At 45.6% G+C, this 26,633-nt stretch overlaps 1 protein-coding gene across 3 annotated transcripts in view; it reads left to right on the plus strand.

Annotated features, from left to right (window-relative positions):
* Positions 1-26,633, plus strand: part of Irag1 (inositol 1,4,5-triphosphate receptor associated 1) — an 81,737-nt gene that overhangs the window by 38,638 nt on the left and 16,466 nt on the right. For all 3 annotated transcript variants that reach the window (XR_005975790.1, XM_041666963.1, XM_041666964.1), the window contains 8 exons: positions 8,532-8,655; positions 11,645-11,675; positions 14,187-14,327; positions 15,078-15,209; positions 17,929-18,070; positions 23,438-23,487; positions 23,982-24,089; positions 26,462-26,526. Coding sequence is in view for 2 of the 3 variants with exons in the window: in XM_041666963.1 (XP_041522897.1) it covers positions 8,532-8,655; positions 11,645-11,675; positions 14,187-14,327; positions 15,078-15,209; positions 17,929-18,070; positions 23,438-23,487; positions 23,982-24,089; positions 26,462-26,526 (793 nt within the window). In the remaining variant the exon portion in view is untranslated. The remainder of the gene's footprint in view (positions 1-8,531; positions 8,656-11,644; positions 11,676-14,186; positions 14,328-15,077; positions 15,210-17,928; positions 18,071-23,437; positions 23,488-23,981; positions 24,090-26,461; positions 26,527-26,633) is intronic.

Here is a 26,633-nt window from a genome sequence, read left to right on the forward strand (position 1 = left end):
TGAATGACAGAATGCTAACTCCAGCGATTGTTAGAGTGACAGAAACTGGAGTGATCGCTACGCGTTGGACGCTATGCTGAGTATCTGACCCTGTTAGACTCAGCGCTCACAATAACCATGAGAAGCAGCCTTACTCTAGCCAAGGGACAACACAGAGGTTGAGGCTTATGAAGGCCGTGGTGGTGTCTTTGAACTGCAGAAGCAGGATCAGAATCCAGATGTGTCTAACTTCTAAGACTTTTGACCCCTTTGCGGAACAGCTTTCCTTTTTGAATTTACAGCTCAACCTCCTGTTACTTTTATTTTCTCTGGTTCACCACATCTTAGTTGTCCTCCTGTGCATGGGAGGCGACGTGCGTCTCTGCACCCCCGTGTGCATTAGTAACTTGGCAACATTCTCAAGCTTGATAATAGAGATAACGAGAACATTTTGTCTTGTTTCTGTTTTTGAGTGAATTTTAGTGTGCTTATTTTTCTCTCAAGAGTCATGCTTCTTATTAAATAAATGTACTATTTAAAATATATTTCTATGATCTGATATAAAGTATATGTAATAACTATAAAGCATGGTATTGTCTAGGTCTCTCTGTCACTGTGATAAAACACGGACCAGAACAACTTGGGAGCAGAAAGAGTTTATTCAGCGTCTATGTCCTGATCACAGGCCATCATTTAGGAAAGTCTGAGCAGGAACTGAAACAGGAGCAGAGGCAGGAACCATGGAGGAAAGCTGCTGGCTTGTTCAGCTTGTTTTCCTATACCAGTGAGGATCACAGTGGGCTAGACCTTCCCACATCTCCCATGAATCATAAAAATGCCCCTCAGAGATGTCTGCAGGAAAGTCTGATAAAGATAATTTATCTGCTGAGATTCCCTCTTCTTAGATATGGCTCATTTGTGTTGAGATGAAAAAACTAACCATCCCAGGTACTATTTAAACCTTTTATTTTATATATAATTATATAGTTTAAATTATTATATAATTTAAAATTTTTACATATGTTTCTTTCCCAAGTCTTAAAATTAGTGTTGGAATCTATCAAATATATTCGTTTGAACAGATTACATACCTAATTCAATTTATTTAGTGATTTTCTATTTCTTTCTTTTTTATGGGTATTTTTATATTTTCTTTTATAGACACCACCCAGGTCTGTGTCTGTGTTTGTTTTGAAATATCTGCAACTTTTCTTGGATTGGTTAAAATAAAATCTAAACTATTGGCGCCCAGGGACTCCAGACTGTATTACCATCCTCTCTTCAGTTGTAATTCCAGAGTAAGGCATTCAGGTGCTGGCTGGCTTGGCTCCACCCAGCCATCCGGGGACGCTTTTCTGCTCTTTTCACTGGGCTCTTGGGCAGCCTTGGAGTCCCGTGAGAGGAGAAAAGAGCAAGAGATTCCAGATCAGGGCGTGGACTGTAATGCCCTCTTCCTGCTTCAGCCCTGTAGAGGCTGCACCGACAGCAAAAGCAGCTGGGGGTGCGGCTGCCAGCCTGGTCGCTGTTCTTGTGCCACATTCAGACTCCTTCCATGTGGACAGATTTAGTGGCTGGCTAGGCACCTGCCACAGCATCCTGTCAACTTAACCATATACCTAGACAGTTTCCCACTGAATGCCTATGCAGCTTTAAATCTTTAAAGTACAGATTAAACTGATATCTACTTATTTGGCATCTTTTCTCTCTACTATAAACAATGGTTAACGGATGTTCTCTTATATATTATAGGAATGCTTATTTTCTAGGAAAAGTCATCCTGTAAGTAAAACGGGTAAACTAAAAGGTTCACACTTGCATGTGTGTGAGTTGTGTGTGTCTAGTCAAACTTTCCCACAAATTATGTTAATCTAGATATACGCAGCCTGTAGCAAAATCTCACTATCTAATATTGATGGTCAATCACTGAGTTTTATGAATAGGTAGTGAATTTGACTGTTGTAAGCGCCCAGTTTTAAAAAGAAAACTATGCTGGAGAGTTGGTTCAGTGGGCAAAGTGCTTGCTGTGTAAGTGTGGGTACCTATCCCCTGTCATTCATGCACACACACACACACATGCATGTACACACACATTCATGTACACATGTACAAAACATTTTAAAAGGAAAACAAAATTAACCCCAGTGGGTGTTCAGTAAATGAACACCTCCTTCTGTGTTCTCTCAGGCCTAGGGTGTGGGTGACTAGAAGTTTTGGTTCCTTCATTTGCTGGTGCTGTGCTTTGGGTGGCTTTCCTATTCTTTTGGCACTTCAGTTTGCCTGCCTCTGCAGTAGGGATAATTATGGCCCCTGCAGCTTTCACTACACAGATGTCCTGTTCTGTGGATCCTAGTCTTTGGTTCAGTTAGAACCTGACATTTATTGTGATGACTGTTGCTGGCTCATGGAACTCTATCTTGTCAACCACGTGGGACAGGACAGTGTTGGGCAGCTGCCATCTTCAGACCCCTTCCCACCCTCTACCCAGAACAAAAGAATTAGGAACACTCTGAGCTCTGGTTCAGAGAATATTTCCAGGCTCGACTTGAATCTCTAATGAGGCTTGTTGGCCGTTCTTGGGAGACAAGATAGGTCCTTATCAGAGCATTCTGGGGTTTTCAGAAGCTTAGCTCTTTCAGTTTCTGAGGATTCCTTTTCCTAATAAATCCAACCTTCCCAACTATTCAACCTGTTCCCTTCTCAGGAAACATTCTACACAATGCATTGCTCTTTGGTCATTATTCCAAGACAAAGCTAAGAGGCTGCTATGGGCCACTCCTTGGCTGTTGTCTGGGGGTATGATACAAAAGTGGGGGCTCAGACCATACCATCAAGGAGATGGCCTTGTCCCAGCAGCCAGTAGTGTTTCAGGTATCTCCTAGTGGGACCTTCAGTCCACATTCTCAACTCCTTGACAGCCCACACCACATCCAGAGTCTCTGAAGCACACTTCTGATGTGGAGGCCTCACTCTGCTTGCAGGATGAGCACTGGACCCTCGAGGGCCCTCAAGGCTCTGTGGTTAGTGCCTCTCACCTCCTGAGCATTGTCTAGAGCCCTCTCTCCAGCTGTCCACTTTGGCCTTTCCTTCTGCAGCTCCTCTGTCCTCCATCTCTCAGCTGAGAACACACGTTCCCCTCTTTATGGAGGGTTTCTTCTCTTCTTTGCCCACTGAGCCGCCATTTTGAATTCTCCTCTAATTAATCTCCATCCTCTTAAGCAATAAGAGGGACAGCTGTATGATGGTTTTGCTCAGTAAGGACTCTGTCTTTAGCTCCAAGCCCTCCTTGCCTGGGACATAGTAATTATTCAACAATTAGGGAAATAACTCATGAATGAATTGACCTGGTGGTGAACAGCACCACCAGGGTCAAAAGGGAAAGGACCAGGGTCAGTCTGGAGGTAGAAGGTGGACAAGAAGTGATCTTGCTCCTTTACTGGGATTTTCATGGTAAGGGGTGGGCTAAGTAGAGTCGGTACCCTGAGCAAGCTTAGGAAATTCAAGGGTAGACAGAGTCATTATAATATATCACAACACAACTTTAACATTTGATGCTATCTGAGGGGTGGCCAGATGTCTGGATGGTCCTTCTGCATACCCCGAGGTTGAGCCAGTCTGATGTCTCACACAAGGAAGATACCTTCCTGAGAAGACAGATGCAAAAAAATTCATTCTAACCAGTGGCTTTAGCCTTGGAAGATAGAAGAGAGAAAAAATTACCTTGTTGCACCAAAAGGCCATTTTCCACAAATACAGAAGGGGTAGGGAGGAAGGGGAGAGAGTATACTAGAGGTACCTTTCAAAATAAAAATATTACAATTTAATTGAATTTGAGTTAAAGTGAAGTGAAACTGTGCAACTTGCTGAATCTCTGTAATTACTTCCTCCAAAGAGAAGAAATTAGTTTTGACAATGTATTAGGAAATACATACATTAAGGGTTTAGAGTTGTGGTGGATTTTTCTGGCATTAATGCTTTGGTTTTGAATAATAACTGTTCTAAATTCTTTACCCAGCATAGTTTGGGTCACATATGGCAAGACACGCAGACCCAGAAATAATTGTCAGGAGAGAAGTTTATAACATGGATTCCCTAGCATAGGAGGAACAGCACCACCAGGGTCAAAAGGGAAAGGACCAGGGTCAGTCTGGAGGTAGAAGGTGGACAAGAAGTGATCTTGCTCCTTTACTGGGATTTTCATGGTAAGGGGTGGGCTAAGCAGAGTTGGTACCCTGAGCAAGCTTAGGATCAGATTGTCGGAGTAATCTTAGCGGAGTCTGGAAAGGAGAGAGGTATCTGAGTGTTGGATGCATGGTGAGGTAGGGCGAGGATGAATATTGACTTGGTGTATGAGAGATGGAGAAAGCAGATGGTTGGGAATATAAGTCCTAGACTGGCTGGATTGGTTTAGATGTCAAAGGGACACTCAGAGGAGAGGATTCCCTGGAACTAGATAGGCTGGGAGAGGCAGTCTTTCCCAGATTAAAAAGACCTCAGAAGTGGAACACCAGAAAAGCAAAAAGAGCAGAACATCTCGTTAAGCATTTTCTTTGTCTGCAGTATCTTCCTGCTTTCCTGTCTCTGCCTGTCTAAATGTTGAATTCTTCTTTGTATGTCGTCCAGGTTATAAGATTTACATTCTACTCTGCAACCAGTTTTTACAGTGGTCCAGCTGTCCAGCTGTGGACTTGATTAAAAGGGTTTCACGCTTACCACTAGTTCCTTCCTTGTGGCTGACCATTCCTAAGCATTTTATTTTGATTTATGTTTTGTTTAGCTGTTGTTCATCATCTAGTGGTCTCTCTGGGAAGCACCAGAGGTGTTCTGTGTCCCCAGTTGTAGCACATTTGACAATGCTGTCTTATTTAGCAATAAGCTGCATAGCTATAAAAGTCTTGGTTAACTCCCTCCTGTGCACCGTTGTCATCCCGCCATGTTCAGTGCTGTAGAGACGTCCAACGCTAGCTGGTTTCCGGTGTCCCTTGGCCCTCATGGTCCCTGTAGGTGTCTTTTTCTGTTAAGAATAACAGCAGTAGCATTTCTTTATAGACATGACTTAAAAACAAAACATCACATGTATACTCAATCTCCAAGTTCATCTCCGCTTCACTGAGGACAATTTTTTCCCATTATGTCTTTGAATAGCTTATTGAAATGGTCAGTAGGGCTCAACTTAGGATCCACCTCCTTCCGTCTATCCTTTATAGTCAATCCCTCTTAACCGCCATACTAACTCAAGTAAAATCATATATATTTCCTCATTTTTCAATATACTGACTAGTTCTATTTTCAATTTCTTATTCATTCTGCGCTTGGCCTTTTTGTTTCCTTAAATAGGAATTGTTTGATCTTCTTGTCATGTTCTGGTTTTTTATTTTGATGTTTTCTTCAGATTCTAATTCCTCCTAGAGTTACACATTTACAGTATGTATTTTTGCACAGAAATGCAGTTTTGCGTTTTTCTGTGTTTCTTGCATCTCTGTGTCCATCCTGACATCTGCCTCCTGTGTGTTTCCATTCTTCCTTCCCTTCTACCTTCCGTCTTTCCTTCCTCTTTTTTTAACCCTAGTATTTTTGTCTGGTTGCCATGTCATTGATTTTCATTTCAATTCTTTCTGATCTGGTCATTTCTACCTGGGTTTCCCCTCTCCTCTTTATGTGTGTGGCAGGTTAATTTCATTCCCTGCCTCGCGCCTCTGCTCGGCTCTCTGTCCTCCTTTTCCTCAGGAGTTTAGTAGCACACTGGGTGCTCGTGTGTGCGTCTGTGCTGCTCGGGTGGGAAGGAAAGAGAAGCGCAGACAAAGCTGTGAGTGGCGGCTTTTGTAGGACTGGCTTTCTGCTTCAGAGTTCAAAACTTGAGTTTATTGTGTCCAATTGGGATATTTCTGCTACCACTGCTGGGGATTGGTGGGATTTGGAACCCAATTTAGAACAGAATTATAGCAAGAGTTTAAGCAGGTGTCTATACTTGACCCAACCCTTTCCAGGAGTCATTCGCTCTTCTGCCCAGCAAAGGGAGGGAAAGACAGACAAAATCCCCAGACTTTGGCCACTCTGCTGTTTTCTAGAAGTAGGACCTATAGGCATGGGTAGCTTCGTTAGGAGCTTTCCATGTCTCCTGCCACTCACTCACTCCATCAGAAGAGCGTCAAAGGTGAGGGCACCACATTCATTTCTAGGAAATTCTTGTTTTTAGCCATTTTTTTTTAGCACTGCCTTTCCCTGTATTTGAACATTGTTGCATGTAGAGATGGTTTTTTGTTTGTTTGTGTGTATGGTTGTTAATTTGGTTACATTCAGGAAGACAGTGTTTAATTCTGGTATCCAGTTATGGGACTGCTTTTTTTTTTTTTTTACAGGAGCTGGAAGTCCGAATTAATTTCTTTACCCCTTTCCATCTTCTTTACTTTTCTTCTTCCTCAACTTAAAGGCCTTCTTTAGAGGGACACCTCGAGTGTGTTCTTCACGTGACGTTAGAGTTGATCTTTTAGCTACCCACACTTTCAGGTGCGCCCTGCCTGCCTGGTTCTCCACTGTGCATGGTGGAAGTGCGTGAAAACATACATAAGACCACAGTGGCAGCTTTGCCACCTGACACGTGGAACTGTCAGTGAGCAATAAATGCCAGCAGAAAGCCCGAGCATTGACTGAGAGCTACAGGAACATCTAGTCTAATGTTTTACCCAGAATGCACTGCTGTCTGTTCTGTCCCCAAAAGATGGCCCTGTAGCCTTCATTTGAGTAACTGAAGTAATAGGCATTTCCTTATTGAAAGGAGCAAACTGTTTAAAACTTATTTAATGGGAACCTAAGTCTGCTTCTCCCCTCCCTGCTTGGTCTCCCTTAATGATAGGAATCCCAGCCTTAACTCCATTTAATTACTGCTACAACTCTGCTTTCAGTCCTGATCTCTAGCCTGACCTGCAATTCTGAAAAATGGACAAACAAGTTTGGAACACTGCTAGGCCTGGAAGACAGGAAAAAACAGGAGTAGATTGCTGCCTGTAAACCCAGAATGCTCACTGTACAGGATAGGGATCCTGAACCGGCACAGATGAAAGAGACCCGAGGCTTTGACTTCACTCTGAACGTGCTGTGGGTACACAGTAGATCACAGCCAGTCTGTCTTGTGTGGATGTGAAGGTTAATGCCAAGGGTGTTGGCCATTGTCCTGTGTTGACCTTGCTGGAGAACATCCGGGTCTCTCAGACAGCAACACAGCAGATGTATAGACAAGAGATGGTGCCTGGAGACCATGCATATGGGATTCCCTAGAGAGCGATGGGGAAATAGGGGACAGATCCAGGAAAGGGCTGGTTTGCTGAGGTACAAGAGCTGTTCAAGCAGAAGAGAGATTTATGGTTTGCTTTCTCTGTTTCCCGGATACAATCCTGCATCATTTCAGAAGGCAGCAAAGACTGTTTGTTGACTCTGTTGACTAGCAGACATCCGTAGTTTTCATATCTGTGACAGGGCTGACGACCTTAGCCTTATCCTGGAAAATACCCGCTTCTGTTACTATCTAGTGGCAAACCAGATATTGACTTCTAGGTAGGAGCTAGATGATAGTGCTTTTGAAATTATTCGGGGAAAAAAAATTATCAGTCAAGATATCCCCTGAAGAGCCTGCCAAATAGAGAGGTTTTTCCCAAACACCATAACCAAAGAGCCAACCAGTTTCCAGTTGCCAGAAACCAACACTAAACACTGACTACAATCCTACTTGTCACAGTGGAGAGTTATGGGAAGAAGCAACTGGGGAGAGGTAGACGTTGGTTTGCAGTCAGGCTGTGCTGTTCACTATGCCTGTAATCTCGGACAAGTTACCAACTGTATTGAGCCTGATATTATCCACCTGTAAGAAGGGATGACTGACGTGCCACAGGACACGTGCTCAACTATGTTCATAGCAGCATTGTTCGTCATAGCCAGAACCTGAAAACAACCTAAATGTTCTTCGACCGAAGAATGGATAAGAAAAATGTGCTACATTTCCACAATGGAATACTACACAAAAGAAAAAATAATGACTTCTTGAAATTTGCAGGCAAATGGATGGAGCTAGAAAACATTATATTGAGTGAGACAGTCCAGACCCAGAAAGACAAATATCTTATGTACTCACTCATAAGTGATTTTCAGACATAAAGCAAAGAAAACCAGCCTACAAATCACAATCCCAGAGAACCTAGACAACAATGAGAACCCTAAGAGAGACATACATGGATCTAATCTATATGGGAAGTAGAAAAAGACAAGATCTCCTGAGTAAATTGGGAGCATGGGGACCAGGGGAGAGGGCTAAAAGGGAGAGGGGAGGCAGGGAGGGGAACAGAGAAAAGTGTAGAGCTCAATAAAATAAAAAAAAAGAAGGGATGGTTGAGAAGCAGCTCTTCGGGTCACTGTGAGGGTAAAGTCAGACAATTAGAAGGGCTCTAGCCGGTGGCAAGTGCTTACATGGCAGCTGCCAGTCTTCCTGGGCCCTGAAGCCAGCTGCCAGTAGCACTAGCTTGATTTCAAACAGGCATCCTAAAGGAAGCACTTTCATTTTCCAGGGGTCTCTTCTGAACTCGCCCCAGCAGCTGAGGAAGAAGAGTCGAAGAGTGGTCTGGACGTGATGCCCAGCATTTCTGACATACTGCTACGCAAACTGAGGGTGCACAAGACGCTCACCGGAAGGTAAAATCACAACCTCAGCTTTTGAAGACCTTTCAGGTGGCACCCATGTTAGAGCCTGGGTGGAACACAAAGGAGTATCAGTCTTGGTTCTTATCCCAGAAGGAATCCAGTCCAGTGGTCCAGGCAGGGCTGATACAACCAAACACCAAGTACGAGCATGGGCCAGGTTGGCATTTCCAACTCCAAGAGTATATGGAATTCACAGGCAAGAACCTTTGAGGATGTAAGGGTCACCAGAGCTGTGAGTGGTGGGCTTTGGGGCAGGGGACACACGGTTCAATCCAGATAAACCATTTACCTGTGGGACGTACTATGTATGGAGAGATGTACAACGTTCAAAATCACACAAAGAACTAAGTAGAAAGCCCCAGATGTCTTCCTGAGTCTTAGCCCATCACCCTCGCAGGAATCATAGTGTTCTGCCGCTAGCAGGGTGCGCTAAGTGAGGCCATCTGTGGGCAGGGACTTGGGACAGTGTTAGCACGGGACACATCCTTGAGAATTGGATGGGAAAGTACGGCGTAGGGATTTGAGATAAGGAAGTTGCTAGGAAGACCATGAGATGGGGCAATAGAAAGAATGGCACAAGAGCAAGGCACTGGGGAGAGCCAAGGAAGACCTTTATGATAGGATAGAAGGGAATCCAGGACACAAGAAGAGGCCACACATGCAGAGACTTGGTGAATAACCTTCAGGAAAAAGGAGCAGTTTTAAGAAATGGCGGTGAGACAGCTGGCAAATCACATGCCAAAGAGTGGAGCTACCGTAATCCACAAACACCCAGCTCAAAATGGACCGCAGACCTAAATGTTAAGGATAATACTGTGGAAAGCTTAGGAACTGCAGGAAGCAAGGCTCATGAGCTATGAGCTTAGGCTAGCCCATGACTTTAGATAAGACAGGGAAAGCACAAGCAGAAGATTTAAAAAGAATAGGTGAACAGTATGTCACAATAATAATAATAATAATAATAATAATAATAATAATAATAATAAAAATAAAAATAATAAAGCCTGTGCTGTCAATACTGTCTAGAAGGTGAAAGACAGCACAAAGAATGGAAAAAAATCTACCTGGTAAAGTACTCTTTATAGACTCTATAAAGTTTATAGACTCTATCAAGAATTCTTGTAATCCAATTAAATTTAGATAAAGAGTGTCCCAAAAATGGGCAAAGGCTTGAAACAGGCATATCAACACACAGGACTACCTGAGAAGACACTCGATTGCTCCATTGGTCCACCTCCTCGCTGCCTATGCAAGTCTTGAGCTGTGCCGTGTGACCACTTGGCCTACATTGCACCACCCTGTTCCTTACCGTATATATGTTGATGTGTTCTGTAGCCCAAGGCAGAATGTGCCACCAAAATAGAAAACCAAGCTTGCTGAATTAATTATGGAAAGATGTAAATTTCATGTAATACCCAAGTGAACCCAGCTGTCAGAAGCACGCTGAGCTCTTTGCTAAACCCCCAGACAGTTTCTGCCTGCTCTACACAACAGCAAGAGAGTGTGTTGACCCTCGGAGGACAGGGCCTGTGGGGTGGGGCTGTGACAAACACTGCAAGCATCAGACATCTTTGCTGTTGTTTGTCCCCATGCTCTGTTTCCTGGCAGCTTGATGACCACAGGGTCTTGCTGTCTCATCCTGACAGGAAGGCTCTCGATGTCCCGTGTCAAAGGTGAGGACCAGCCCTTTGCAGAGATGGCTGGTCCCTACCCTTGCTCTCGGGGTCCCTCCGTACCCATCCAAGGGAGGAAAGCTGTGTTTCCTGAGAAGTTTATTGATGGCCTGCTTGCTCGCCAAGTCCTCTGAGGCGAGTTGGACCCCTCCCGGTCTCCCTGCCCAGCACAGGAAAGCGCCTGTGTGGTATTTACGTTATCGGGGCTTCCAATGGGGCCAACTTTAGTTGCTAAACATTACACTGGAAGCCACATGGAGTGGGTGTGCAGATAAGGAGTCTGCTGACAGGGGCAGGCTGTGGAAACTGTGCAGGAACCTCTCGGGCTGCCTCTATGGCAGCTGGTACTCACTCACACCCTGATCCCAAGCTTTGGTGGTCTTGCTGCAATGAGCTCTTCCAACCCCTTTCTTGTCTTGTAGTTCTGAACCAAATAGTTGTTTGTCACACTCCTCAGAGTCTAGAAGGAAGGAGCAGTCTTTTGAGGGGTAGAAATCCCTCAAAAGCTACAGTTCACCCCACAGACACATGTCACAGACACAGTCAGTGACAAAAGCATGTGTGTGTTCTGATTCCTCACAGCCTGCGGGTGAACAGTAATAATAGCCAAGATGTCATATATGGCTAATCTGAAGTGGGCATTGGTTCCAGGACGCACACATACACGCACAACACAGAAACCAAACTCCAAATGTACAAGACCTTGTATAAAATGGCACAGTACTTACAGATAGTCTATACAACTCTCCTGTACTTTAAATGACCTCTACATGATTTATGATAACCAATACAGTATAAGTTCTATATAAATAGATGCTTTTCTGTGTTGCTTAAAGAATATGGCCAAACAAAGTCTGAATAAATTCACTATAAACACAATTTTTTTCAAAGTTTTTAATATATATTGTTGGTTCCAAGAGTACAGAACTGGTGTATGTGAAATACTGCACTGCACACACACACACACACACACACACGCTACATACATGATCATGCATACATATGTGTGCATGTGCAAACATAGAGGTTGTTATTCTGATTTAACATATGAGCAAGCTGGGATGTAGAAGGTTCATAATGGTTGTCCTGAAGGGCTGACCTCAGCATCTAATGTTTTCCATACCACCTCTGTGAAGGTCAGTGTCTCACAGATGACGGGAGACGAAGAGGATTCTGCATCCTCTTCCTCTCACAAGCTCTGCTCGCTCCTCTTCTGGTGTGCGTGGCTTGTTGGTCATTCAAAGTCCCCTTCTGCGTCATTGAATAGGTTGGATAAGGTTCACTTGTGCATTTTTTCTTCTTCACAGTGCCCCTCCACTCACTGAGAAGGAAGTTGAGGTAAGTGACTCAAGGACCCTGGGAAATGTAGTAATTCTTTGACAGGTTTACCCAAACCTCCCTTCCTCCAGGGGGTGATCCTGACATTTTTACACAAGAGTGAGAACAAGTGACTGTGGAACATTCTGGATATTTGTTCCCAGCCCACTGCTGAGTTTCCTGTGCCTGCCTCCATTGATGGAGGATTTTGACATGTCTTGTTGGAGGTGAGAAGGTTGCTGGTGCCTCCACCTTCAAAGACTGTCGAGGTGCCATGATGGCAAACTCATCCAGGAAACTACACCAGATTTATTTCAATTTTTAAAAAATGTGGCCAGATTTCAAACTCCAGACTTTGGTCTGGAGGACAAAGTTGCAGCTAGAAGGCCAGCACAACAGATAGCATGGAAACTGTTGGCACGGCCTTCCCTGATCTGACCATGATGACCCTGTGGGTCTCCTTGTCCCAGTGTTGGGTGATGGGTGAGGTGAGAAGAACTTTCATCCTGGTGAAAGAACAGATGGACAAGAAACAGCAGAGGTGAGACAGAAGGATCGTGAAGTGGACCAGATAAGCAAACAAAGGAAGACAGACAACCTGACTGTCTACCCTTAGGTAGCACAATGACTTTGAACCAGATGTTGTTACTGTAGAATGCTCACAGCCCTCCATGAAACTGATCTCCTAGTAGCTCAACCAAGTGGATAGAGCAGGAATTAAAGCAGAAGAAAAAGCGGGCAAAAAACCAACTCACTCAAGGTCTCAGACTCAGGATTTACCAAGATCAAGAGCTGGAAACAAATATTCCAACTGACTTCAGGACCCTTTGAGTCATGCATAGCTAAGCATTGAGACTTGGTCACAGATTGAGGCTGGATAGTAGAGAATTCCCATCACCGGGCTGTGAGTCAGAGCCCCTCTCTCATCTGTGGAGACTGACCATGGCAGGTCTTTAATGCCAGATCCTGTCCTCAGATATGCTCTAGCATAGCCATCAGCAAGCTGGAAATAAGACAGACTTGGGAATCAGAGCATCGAAGGCCAAGCCCTTGCACTGCTACTTCTTCTGTCAAATTGAACAAGTTAATGATGTCTCTAGTCTTGGTCTCTTTGCCTGTAAAATGGGTGTAGGAGTCCTAACTCCAGAGAGATGTTGTGGGGTTAAGTGCAGCAATCACAAAATTCACAACAATGTGATGATCAGTAAGGGCTCATTTCCAGTAGAACTCATAATCTAGGGATCAGTTTTCATCTGGAAATAACTGCCATTGGCCATGTTATATGAACTTCAGAAGCCAGGCAGAGTCAGCGACCACAGAGTAGGAGCAGGTGGGGTGGCTTAGTGAGTAGAAGTGTATGCTGTGCGAATCTGCCAACCTCATGACCCATGGTATGCAGAAAGAACCTCTACACGTATGCTGTTACACACACACACACACACACACACACACACACACACACGCCCGTGCACGCATGCACGCACGCACACGCACACCACAAAAGAAGAAAGAGAAAGCAAGCAAGCTGTTCCTACTTGCTTCAGGCAGGACAGATGAAGCGATTGGAACTGAAGTCTCTCCTTCACTCCCTTCTTATTTCTTGCGTGGAGTCCGTCTATTTTTCCTCCCCAGTAGTGATGTGTTATGGCGAGAGCAGTATTAAATCAAGAGCCTGGTTCTTGGTAGCTCCCTTTCCTCTAGGAATTCCACATCTGAGCAATGCTACCTTTGAAAACTTCATTCTTGGAGGCTGGAGATGGCTCAGTGGTTAAGAGCACCAGCTCCAGAAGACCTAGGCTTAATTCCCAGCACCCACATGGTAGTTTACAGTCATCTGTAACTCCATTTCCAGGAGATCCAACACCCTCTTCTGGCTGCCAAGACCACCACACTCACTAGGTGTGCAGATGAGCATACAGGCAACACACCCATGCACACAGAATGTTTTAAAAATTAAAAAAAAAATGTTTCCGTGTGGTGTGTTTCATCTTGGGCTAGAATATTTATTCCTGGAAGTTTATCTTAACAGATCCATGCCTGACTTTGTCTAACCTGGAAGTTACTTAAAGCTGACATAGGAATTAAAAATAACAAGGCTAGAGACTCTTTGAAATTTGCTTTAAATCCACAAGCCTGAAGCTCACCTGCTCTTCTTTAGATACAGGGGTTCCATGCAAATCTCCCAACCTCTCACCCACCCCCTTGCCTCACAATAGATCCCAGTGTTAATCCAGACTGCTTCCATAGCTGGCTGCACTGGACTAAACCCATCTCAACCCAAACACTCATGCTCTTGATTTGGGGAAAAGTAGGCTACTATTGTCTGATGGTTACACTTGTGCTCTGGACCTTAAGGTTGTCTTTTGTGCCTTTGTGTGTGTTTCACTGTGAAGGGGGTGGGTTTGTCTGCACGTGGAGGTCTTGGACTAGTTCCAAAGACCCTGGTAGAGGGCTTGAGCAAGAATCCCACCGTGGCCTTGCTGGCCGCAGTGACTCCTCCCAGCACCTCTACCGCACTCTTGTTCCCAACAGAACGTGTTTGTACAACTGTCCTTGGCCTTTAGAAATGACAGCTACACCTTGGAGTCTAGAATTAATCAGGCGGAAAGGGAACGCAACCTGACGGAAGAGAACACCGAGAAGGAGCTGGAGAACTTCAAGGCTTCCATTACGGTAATTGAGGGCCCAGCTTAAGGAGTCCTTACAGAGCCATGGCTTCTAAGGGTGAGGCCCAATACCACACTTCTTTCACTAACCTAGTGGTCTCTGGAAATGAGAAGGGAGCCAAGGCCCTGACAGTCTTCCTCAAAGGACAGGGAGGAGCTGAGGCAGAGATCCTGAGGGTTTGGCCTCAGACCCCAGGCAGCTCCTTAGGAGGGGGCTGGTTGGCTTGGCTATGACTCCTTTCAGGCCAGCCAGCCAGATGTAACCTGTCTCTACTGGGCTTCTCCAATATCTGGAAGACACTGTGGCTTGGGCTTTGTAGGAGTTTCTTCTCCTAGCCAGGTCTTGTCTCATGAAAATGAATCCAGGTTTGGCATGGGTCATCTTGTCAGCTCAAACCGCTCTAATAAATTACCATTGGCTGGGTGATTTAAGTAATAAACATGTTGTTTCTCTTAGCTCTGGAGACTAGAAGTCCAGGCTCAGGGTTCTAGCATGGTCAAGTCCTCCCTGAGGTCCTCTTCAGACTTGCAGACCACCAGCCCCTCATTCTAGCCCGACATGGTGGAAAGAGAATAAGAGAAATTTCCGGGGCTCCTGACATATAAGCACTACTCCTGCTTACAAGCGCTGCACTGGGGTGATCTAGTCAACTCCCAAGGGCCCATTCTCCCACCTGCACATTGGGGTTAGGTTCTCAGCATGCACAGGTGGGAAAACAGTTTGAAGTCTCAGAGTGATGCCCTTGTCATCCCTCAGTCCTCATCCTCCATCTGGTACCACTGTGAGCACCGAGAGACCTATCAGAAGCTTCTGGAAGACATCGCGGTCTTGCATCGTCTGGCTGCCCGCCTCTCCAGCCGGGCCGAAGTGGTGGGGGCTGTGCGCCAGGTGAGCCCCACGGCACTGAGCCTTGCTGGCTGGCACTGTTCCAGCTTCAGTAATTAGCACCATGACACAAATAGGGGCAAGAAGTGGTACCACCCCTTGATGACTGGCATTCTCTGTAGGTTGTTGAGATATTCCAACATACTTGGTGCCTATTAAACCTTTGAAGTATTCCTTGAACTGTTTTCTGTGGACTTTGAAATCTGAGGTAGACTGTGTACTGCCTTCCTCCCTTAGAGCTGGTCCACCGTAGCTGAGCTAGAGAATTCCCTATGATAGACGTCTAATTAGCTTTCCCGGTGTGTTTTATAAGTATATGTGACTGGGGAGCCCCTCTCTCTTGTTGTTCTTACGAAATACATACTCAGCTCCTACAGAAGCAGTGTTGGGCAGAGCGTACTTTAGGTAAACATGCTGTTTTTATTTAACCTACCCGGTAACCCTGTAAAGTGGCCTCCACCTCCCAACTCTATCCCCAATGAAGTTGCATGTTCTCAGAAAGATGACTTTCAGAGAGAGGAAAATCCCAAAAATTCCAAACATTTTGAGTGCCTCCATCACATTACAAGTGGAAAACAACTAATTTTCTGCGACAAGACACAGCCAAAATGCACTAAAAATGTGCAAAATTCTCTCTGGGCAACATGTATAATAAGATGAAGAATGTGTTTAGATTTTGGGTCCTATTCCCAAGAGACTTCATTGTATATATGCACTATTTCCAGACCTGTCAAAACCCCAGACACTCTCAGTAAGTCAGGGATACTGAAGTCGTTCTAGCATCAGTGAGTGGCGGGTGGAGCTGGCACAGGCCAGGTTAGACTCCACACCTGGGCCACATTGAAGCTTTGAAGTACACGGAACCTCCACACAGTGTTGCAGTGCCTGAGTTTCTGTCCAGCCTCCACCCCTCATTCACACCGTGGCGGGAGCTCATCACACTCACACCTGAGAGTCACTTGGGGCTGCAAAGCAGGGGTGCTTATGACGGCTGCCATGTATGACTGACTCAACGCATAGAAAGCATTGATCCATGAGACACCGTTGTAGCCATGTCCTGCCACACTGCTTGTGTGAGTAGATGCTCTGAGGGTGTATCCCCAAGCACCGCCTGGGAAATGAAAGGAAGCCAGGCCACCAGGCTGACCCACCCTTGTGTGTTTCCGGAGAGAGAGCTCCTGACTCAGCACTGTGGCCTAGGAAGTAGGTCCAGCTGGGAGCAACACCAGAAGAACACTAGGGAAGGGCCAGGTCTCCATCCCACATGGCTGTGGGGACCTTTATAGGGAAACCCCTCTATTATAGACAGTGCCTAAGCTGGGTCCTCTTGGGAACTCTGGGGTGTGGGGGAAAAGACACTTCCACCTTATGTAACCCTTCCGAATATATTTCCACGTTATCGCCTCTCTTTTCACTCTTCTTTAATTTTACTTAACTATTTTTAAATTTTTGTTTTTATATGTGTATGGATATTTTGCCTGCATGTAGATCTGTGCACCACATGCATGTCTGGTGCCAGCAAAAGTCAGAAGAAGGCATTGAAACCCCTGGGGACCTCTGTCTGTAACTGGAGGTACAGTTATGAACTACAATGTGGGTGCTGGGAACTGAACCTGAGTCCTCTAGAAGAGCAGTCAGTATTCCTAACCACTGAGCCATTTCTCCAGCCCCCACTTATTTTTTTTTTTTTGAGGTGGGATTTCAGTAGATTGTCTAAGGTGGCCTCAAACTCATGACCCTCTTGTCTCAACTACCTGAGAACTAAGGTACAGACATGCACCAGCGGTATCCTTCTTAAAGTGGTCTCCATCCCGCCTTGTGGTCCCTGTCCTGCCTTGTGGTCCCCATCCTGCCTTGTGGTCCCCTGTCCCGCCTTGTGGTCCCCTGTTCTGTCTTGTGATCCCATCCTGCCTTCTGTGTCTCAGTGCTCAGTTCCCTCACTGGCTCCTTTGGAGCAGCTCCGACCCTTGTCCTCTGTTGCTGTCACTGCTACCAGTCCCATTTACTTCTGTCCTGTCTCCATCATACTTGATCATCCTCGCTGTAGCACTGTCAGTAATCCCTCTTTCTCTGTAGAGTAAGTCAAGATCCCTTCATCTAGCTTGTGAAGTCCTTCATGACCCAGCCCTGGAACACTTCCTCCCAGCAAACCCCAGAGCTTCTCGATTTTTGATATGAAGCAGGCTGTCATGAAGCGGGCTGTCTGTGCTATGCTGTCTTGCAGAAGACCTGGGAGAGACTCAGTTTCCCACTGTGATATGGGACGGTGCCCACTTTCATCCTAAATGATTCCTTTCTAGAGAGTAAATCTTCTACATATGAGTCCCATGAGGAGCTGCCTTTGCCTCCAGATGCCTGCAGTTCCCTGGCCTCGGGCCTTTGTCTGTCCTTCCATGTCCATGCGCACACACCCCACATCTGTGACTCCAGACCATCTCCACGAAGCCATCTCCACCTCTTCTTTCCTAGAGTAAAGCAATCCCTTCCTCCTCTCACTATACAGTGTGTGGCTGCCTGTCTCCTCGCTGGTGGGCCTGTTTCTGTCTGAGAGGCCACGTCTCAGCCCCATGTCACAGGCGGCAAACTCGCGGGACAGATTCCCATCTGATGGTCCCTGCAGCCTTTGTATTCTGGCAGCCCAGGGCTGGGTTCAGAGCGGTCACGTGTAGATGGTGCCCTTTCCTCAGCTGTCCGTCACGCACCTGTGTCCTCCTTCCTGCAGGAAAAGCGCATGTCAAAGGCGACAGAAGTGATGATGCAGTATGTGGAGAATCTGAAGAGAACGTACGAGAAGGACCACGCTGAGCTCATGGAATTTAAGAAACTCGCAAATCAGAATTCAAGCCGCAGCTGTGGTCCCTCTGGTAAGGAACTGGTCCCTGTTGTAAGGCCAGGTCCCCAATGGTTTACAACCTGGGCCACAGGGATCAGGACAGCTTCAGGGCCTGTTTCTACTGGAGGACCCTGCACCTCTGTTCAGAGCTACTCATGGGGCCTCCACAGCAGCTGCTCCAGTGAGGCTGAGGTCCTAGAATCAGAAGGCATCAAGGGTACCCAGGACCTCCCAACTCCTAACAGTTAACCAGAGTAGCTGATACCACGCCCACTTTATGAATGACCCCAGGCCCCATACGACTTTGTGCTTTGGGGTCACCCTTTGGGCATCACGTGCGAGGAAATCTGGACTTTACTCTGGAAAGCATTAGGGATCCAAGGATTTCCATCAGGAAAATGGATAACACATTCCTGGCCGAGGCAGCACCCTCTAAGTGTAGAACATCAGTTACATAACCGGAGCAAATCCGTGTTCCCAGTCCAGACTGGCCTCAAACGCGCGTGGCTGCGTATCTCTTCGTGTCCAGCAGAAATGTTTACGCATTTCTGCCAAAGGATATTTAAGCTTTTCAGTCACTCAAAAGAGCAGAACCCGAAAATATTCTGTATTTGTGAGGATATTACAGCAGTCCAGGGGAGGGGTGGAGTTCAGGCAGTGGGGCACAATGAGAGCCTCGCTAAGTGAGCTACTGCAGAGACAGACAGCAGATGCGTGGGTCAGACACATAGCTCAATGATTCTTCGTGTTTTAAAAGTTCTCTACAAGATGACAGAGAAAGACCCACCTGTTTCTGCTCAAGGGAGTCAAGGATGGATGTATCCAGGGAGGTCGCCTCTGCAGGGTTTTAAAGTAAAAATCGGAGGAGGAAGTCAGCAAACAGGTGGAGGAAGTGGTGTGTGTGAAGGTGTCGAGGTGGGGGATGGGAGCAGGGTGAAGCAACCCATGTGACAAACTTGCAGTGCAGGGGTCACGTTGAGAGGCTGGACATAAGACCTGTCAGACCAAGGCCACCTTCCAGGACACGCTGGCAGCTAGACCATGGTCCTGTAGGAGCAAGGAGTCAGTGGGGAGATGTCATACGACAGGTTCACATTTTATTATTGTGCTACTCTGACTTCAGTAAGCACAGTGCATGAGTGGTGTCAAAGCTGAAGTAGGGAAAGCTGAGCTCAGAGGCTTTTGCTCAGTCCAGCAGGGAAATGACAGTGCCTTGGACCGGAATCTCTCCCTGGGTGCTGCCAGGGCTTCGAGTCTGGTCCAGGAGGGTGACTAACTGGAGAAAATAGCTTGTCACATCAAGAATCCCTGCGGAATGCAAACATCCGTGTTACCAAGAGCAGGAGGAGGGAAAGTATAACAGACGGAGAAACCTTTATAAACAGGAGGTTTCACAAGCTTCCTGGGGAGTATCAACGACACTTCCCAGAGTCCAAAGGCCATGCACACATACTCAGGGCTGTCTGCTTTGGATCTCAGCAGTCAGGTTCCTGACCCGCAGGCATCTGAGCCCCGAAATAACTGCTCTTGGCTACACATGGGGAAGGTGATTCCAAGAAAATCCTAGTATGTTGGTTCGGTAATTATTTCTCCACAAGGTTCAGGTCTCCTGCACACCAATGTATCTAGGATTTATGGGTAAAGTCAATGTCATCACAGTGGATGCTTATAATGCCAGCGCCTGGGAAGTAAAGGCAGGATTATGGTGAGTTTAAGGCTAGCATGAACTATAGAACAAGAACCTGTCTAAAACAAAACCTGAAATACTCATGGGGTGATGAGTTACCCAACAGTCTCATTCATTCATTCTAGGATGATTTTTGAGTACTTTTGGTATGCCCCAGATGACACAGACCCAGTCCCAGTGCTGCAACAAAAGCAGCAGGCTTCTTGGGCTGGGGCGATGGCTCAGTGGGTAAAGTGTTTGCTGTGTAAGCCTGAGGACCTGAGTTCAAATCCCAGCATCCCATGTGAAAAGGCTGGATGCAGCCACACTGATCTGTAGCCCCGTGCTGGGCAGGAGAGGACAAGTGGGTTCCCGAAGCTTGCTGACTAGCTAGCCTAGCAAGCCAGTGAGCTCCAGGCTCAGCGAGAAGCCCCATCTCACAAAATAAGGTGAAGATCAATAAAGGAGGATGCTGACTTCCGTGTGCACATAGAAATCATCTCACGTACACTCATAGTTTTCATTCACAGTTGAATGCTTTTCCATGCATTTGTTAGGTATTTATACTTCTATTTTGTAAATTCTCTGATTATCCCACCTGCGAGATTAGAATTTTATTGATGTATTTAAACTCTCACTTATAAGAGTGGTTCTGCTCTTTGGAGTGACCAGAAAACTTAAAAATCCTTTAACCGAAATGCTTGCAACTTCCTGCTGGACAAAATAAAACAAGTCGTCTAAAAGAACAGCTGAGCCCACAAGAAATGAAATGGAAATAGCCAGAAACAAGAAGAGAACTGAAACCACGCTGACCCTGCGACTTGCTGGGGCCAGAGCCACCCTGCTTATCTGGAGCTGTTTGCCTCCTATTTGAGACGAGCCCTTGAACCCTGGTAGCAAGGCAGACATAAGGCTGTGCCTTATGTGGAAAGCAAAGCCCTTCTAGGGACTGCCTTGAGATAGACTCTATACAAGGAATGAGAGCTCTCATCCACCAGCCAGCAAAGAAGCAAATCCGGAAGCTTGCCTGTTCCACCCCGAGCCTGGGTGGAAACAAAATCTTCTCTCCTTCCTCCTAGGAAAAGTACATGAGTGGCAGCGGCAGTGGTGCAATCTGTGGAGATTCTGAAAGGACAGCAGGATGGTGCCTCCAGGAATACTGTCAACCCCCACAGAGAGGCACACCCTGCACAGGACACCCAGACTCCTTAGGGCTGGGTGAAGACAAGCCACAGAGTAAAATACACAGTGGAACAGCCCACTGGGAACACAAATCATTAGCCCACCAAATAGAAGCTTACACCCCAAGAACATCATCTAGCAATCAGAATTTTAAAATCAGCAGAGACATGAAAAGGCAGTGAAAACAGAAGATCAAAGAAAAGTTATAAAAAATGAACTCATCAAAATGAGAAATCAGGCATGTGGGAGACTTGGTAGGTGTGGGGGTTGGTACCCATGGTAGAGGGGGTTTCTCAGTATTCTGAGCTCATCCCCCTGTCTTATTTTCCATACCCTAGAAGATAGACCAAGCTTTGTAGGAGTCTTCTTGGGCAAACCATGTCCCCTCTGGCCTGAACCCTAAAAGAACTAGTGTGCACGTGGCTCTGGTGTTTTCCCTCCTGGCTGATGACTGCCAGTCTCCCAGACTGCTCATCTTGACTGGAATATTTGAGATAGTTATCCAAAATGCAGTTGAAAGAGACACAGTGATTAAAATACATATTTAAAAAAGGTTTTTGGGATATAGGTCATGGAGAAGAGTCTGCAGTCCATTTGCCAGGTGGTCCGACAGGGGAAATTAGGCACAGAAAACCTTGAGAGAAATAGCCTAGCATCTTCCACAGCTAAGGAAAGACACGAATCACTGGAGTCAGTGGAATAGTGAAGTCTATGGGGAAAAATAAATGCACATGAAATGGAAATGTCAAAACAGAGAAAATAAGGATTGCGGAGCTGGCTCAGTGAGTAAAGTCCTGGCTGGGCACGCATGAGGACCCGAGTTTGGATCCCCGGCACCCACAGAAAACTCGAGAATGGTGGTGCGCACCTGTCATTCAGTACTGAGGAACTGGAGAAAGGCAAATCCCAGAACCTCTCTGGCCAGCAAGTCCAGCTGAAACAGCAAGATCCAGCTTCAGTGAGAAATCTCACCTTTCAAAAGTAAGGCTGACAGAGAAAGAAAAAGACATCCAATGTTGACCCCTGGCACGCATGAGCATACATGCAGGGCACGTGTGTGCGTCCCCCATCTCTCACACACATATAGAAAAGAAAAAGATAAGTAAAGATCTTAAAAGTAATGAGAAGAAAATGTGCCAGTAGACGGTGCTTCTCAAGAGCAGCCACTGCACTAGAGGGCAGAGTGCTCTGACCCCTGAAGAACTAAGGAGGAATAAATGGGTGGCGTGCAAGGCTGAGGGCTAGGGAAGGCGAGAATAAGAAAGTGGTCCTTTCGTAGGTCCCTCGTAGGTCCCTCTGAAAGGGCAATTAAAGAATGTACTGGGGTGAGGGTGGAGTGGAGCGCCAATCAGTAGGATGCAGGAAAGGATGATGATCAAGGCTGTGTATGAGCATGCGGATAGAGCCAAATGAGCATCCGGTAATAGCTAATGGGATGAATAATGCATAACTTGGGGGTACACAAGGTGACCCCAAAATGATGAGGGCTGGAGAGAATTATTGTTCTGAGCTCTATTTAGGAACAGCCTGGAGATCTTGATTAATTTTAAATTTAAAGCTGAATAATATCATAAGTTAAAGTCGTGTCCCAAAGATTAGGACTAGAATGGATAATTTCTCAATTGATGTTAAGAATGGAAAAAATAGAAAAAAAATTAAGGACTAAATCAAGGTAAATAAAATATGGATAATAAGATGATAGAGATAATCACAAGAATTATAGACAGTGTAAAGCTGATAGTTGATAAGATCCTCAGATTAAGGGAAAAAAACAAAACAAAGCATACAGCTCTGTGGTTTTCAAAGGTCATAGATAAAATATGGTGTTCTAGAGGACAGACAGACATACAGACTACAAGATGCTGGCAAGGCCAAATCAAACTCAACTGGCCTGGAAGATACCTTTCTGATAATTTTTGGGCAAATCATACTTGGAAATATATTCAAAAGGACAAGATTCACACTTTTGGAAACTAAAAATGTTTTTCATGTGTCCAATTGTTTTCTGGCTGCACCCTTATGCAGGTGCAGTGCTGAATACTGAGTATGAATTGTATCATTTAATATACACAGTAAGGAGAGAAAGGTCTTGTGTGATAGCTCCCTTTGCACTTAGTCATAGTGTGGGTAACACACTGAAACTACTTTGGCTAGCAAACTTTTATTCTGAACACCAAATCTTTCTTGTTTATAGTGTTTCCAACTGTTGTCCTTTGAGTGAACATGGAATGAGCCTATGTGCTGAGTCCTGTTCACACACTATCTTGGATGGCTCCAGAGCCTACAGTGATGTCAAATGAAGCCCAGAAACCCCCAACTGAGGCTTCCCATAGTATCTAGTAGAGTTAGAATAAACCGCCTCCTGCAGGTGACTTTCGGCGAGGAGAAAGCATCAGACAATGAAGCATTCCTGATGCTCAGAACTCTGAGCCATCCCTGCAAAGCCAGCTATGATTCATGGATAGTTTGGTGTAATTTCTGTCTGTCTGTGGCCTTTTGGACCCCAACCTGAAACTCACACCCATTTTCTTCTGTTCTCTCCTACTATAGAAGATGGGGTCCCACGCACGGCGCGATCTATGTCCCTCACGATGGGCAAGGTATGCACGGCGAAGGAATTCCCGGGCTTCCAGGAGAAGCATGACAGAAGTTTTCATGGTTTCTCAAGTGTTCGTTCAGTCTTGGACCCATGGTGACCAGCAGAGTATTTAGCTTTCACACTTGCTCATGTGGCCCCTGATACCCCTTCTTCCTTCCTCAGGTGCAGTCTTCCCAGCTCTTCAGTAAGAGACCCTCAAATGATGCCTCCACCATGGCTTCACTATGGGCATCTTTTACACACAGTCTAGGATGCTACCCAGAGAATAGGGTCTTAAGAAATAAAATGGAGATGTGTTGAGAGATCACTCATGACCAACAGAAAATTTGGGTCAACTTTGGTTCACTCTTTCCACATTGATTCCTAACACAATCATCACCCCCTAACCAAGCTAACTACTGAATGGTAGAGGCTAGCAAGCTTTTCCAATACCCTCAGAACTATGACTGTTGTTATTCCCAAGATAGAAGGCCTGAATCGCTTCTCTTCCCATAGAACATGCCTCGCCGGAGGGTCAGTGTTGCCGTGGTTCCCAAGTTTAATGCCCTGAACCTTCCTGGCCAAGCTCCCAGCTCATCACCCATCCCCTCCCTACCAGCTCTGGTGAGTATAATGTCACCTGCCTTCTGTCGTTTTCTACATTTTTCTCACACCACTGCTACAGAGAGGATGCAGATGGGGACAGTGTCAACAGGGACAGGAAATTTCCAGCAGAGACTATGGATGGAGGTACACAAAGCAACCCAGCATAAACCTTGCCACTGTTCTGAGACTCGCAAGCCGAGCACAGAGGGCTCAGAAGGTGTACTTCAAAACAGCCACCCCTTTGAGCAGAAATGTAATTCTTTAAGGAGGGGGTGCTTAAAGAAACCAGCAAAAAACTTTGCAGGGTTCAGGGGGTCATGTCAGCTTTATCTGAAGCTCTGGATTGCAGAGTTTGAGTTCGTGAGTTGGGTCTCATCCTGTCTTACTCATTGCTGCATTGTTGATGGCAGTGAAACCCCCGAGGGCAGCCCAGGGCTTATCAATAGGAGATCGGCAAGCAAACTGGGAATATCATCATAAAGAATTTCTATAGATTGTTGCCCATGATTTATTAAAAAGAAATGAAAGTTTATATATATAATAACACATATATTGGAGCATATGTAAAATAATTCTGTCTTATACTTTTAAAATATTTATAATTTATTTTTATGTTCACTGATATTTTGCCTGCATGTATGTCTGGGTGAGGGTGCCAGAAGCCCTGGAACCGTAATTACAGACAATTGTGAGTTGCCATGCGGGTATTAAACCCAGGTCCTCTGGAAGGACAGCCAGTGCTCTTAACAGCTGAGCCATCTCTCTAGCTTCCTGTTTTGTATTTTTAAAAATGGTGTTTCTGTGTAGAACACAAAATATTATGGAAGAAATCATTTGAAATTTAATAATTGTTCTAGGTTCATTTCTGTTGTGATAAAATATCCTGACAAAAGAGAAAGTTAGGGAAGAAAGGGTTTATTTGGCTTACAATTCCAGGTTATGTCCATCAGTAAGGGTACATCAAGGTGGGAACTCAGCCTTCACAACCACAGACCAGAGCTGGGTACACCGGTGATTGCCTTGGCCTTCCCGCATTGGTGGGCAACCCCCACAGGTATGACCAGAGGCCAAGCTCATCTAGACAATCCCTCAAATGAGGCTGTCTTCACAGCAACCCTAGGCTGTGGCAAGTTAATAATTAAAAATTAACCATTATAATAATGGTTATTTCTGGATAGTGATAAAACAAATCACTTAATTTTCTTCTTTGCTTTTTTTTTTAGTATTTCTATAGGTTATAAAAAGAAAGGTAGAGAAAAATGTCCATTTCATACCAGATGACGGCAATTTCTACGTATAAGCAAATATTTTCTATACCTACAGTCTTACTGGGCCTAATGACTTCTCTCTAACACTTCGAACCCCTTTCTCCAGTGGTTTCTCTAGTCACTGTGCACACTAGCACAGCGGTACAGAGAGAAGTTAGTGTACAAGAAACCGGTCAGGTCACTTCAAGCTCTACTGTACCCATAGCTAACGATCACTGTCAAGTTTCTATTACCTTGTAAGTATTTTGTCTGTGAAGTGAACTTAAACTCTGAAATCTTTGAAACAAGGAAACTTGAAGAGCATGGAGAGATGGCTCAGCCATTCAGAGCACTCAGTTGCTCTTCCAAAGGACCCCAGTTCACTTCCCAGTGCCCACGTGGTCGCTCCCAACCATCTGTAACTCCAGCTGCAGGATGTCTAGCACCCTGTTATGGCCTCCATGTGCAATGCAAGTCGATGGTGCACAGACACACATGCAGTCAAGCATTCATACACATAAAAGAAAAATTTTAAATGTTTTTTAAGAGACTAGAAAAGATTAGTTAGCCACAAACCTTTTTAATAGAACTACGGTTTGCAACTGTGTACCTTTAGACAACGTGATTGACGAGAACCTGTTCTCTAAAATCGCAAAGGCTGCATTGAAAGCATTCTGACCATGGGTCCCACCCCAAATCTGTACATCCACCCTCTCCAGGTGATCCTAGTGTAGGCACAGAGCTGAGAGCCTACGCTTTAGCCAAGACTGCTGCAGCAGGGCAGCACGGGGGCCCAGGAAAACTGTGCAGAAATGTCTGTCAGCTTGAGGACATGTGACGTCAGGCGTCTCCTGGCCTTTGTACTTGGGACAGTACCTGTGAGAACAGTGATGTTTATGTGAGTCCATCTCAGGGAATTCTAGACCCTTGTTTGGCCGGAGGCCTACTGGCTCTCAGGAAATGGGACAGGGAAACTGAGACTCCCTGCTAGGATGGAGCCTCAGAATGCAGATTGGAAAGCAGTTGGGGAAAAAGGATAAAAGAAGAGAGAGCAGCCGCCCTCCCCAGCATCAACTGGAGCCTGGCAGCCCTGGCTGCTTCCTTCATCCCTCATCCTCACTTCTGGCTCCTGTTTCCATCCAGTCTGAAACGCCCAACGGAAAAGGCAACATCGCTGCTCCCCCGGTGCTGCCTGCACTTTTGGAAAAGTAAGTTTCTCTATTTTCCACTTAATTTTGGGGCTCCAAAGCCACAGAGAAACCCTGTCTCGAAAAAGAAACCAAAAAAAAAAAAAAGAAAGAAAAGCATCCCCAAC

This window comes from Microtus oregoni, unplaced genomic scaffold (genome assembly GCF_018167655.1).
Source record: "Microtus oregoni isolate MIOR12 unplaced genomic scaffold, Mior012 000016F_ref0000370, whole genome shotgun sequence".
Classification (NCBI taxonomy): domain Eukaryota; kingdom Metazoa; phylum Chordata; class Mammalia; order Rodentia; family Cricetidae; genus Microtus; species Microtus oregoni.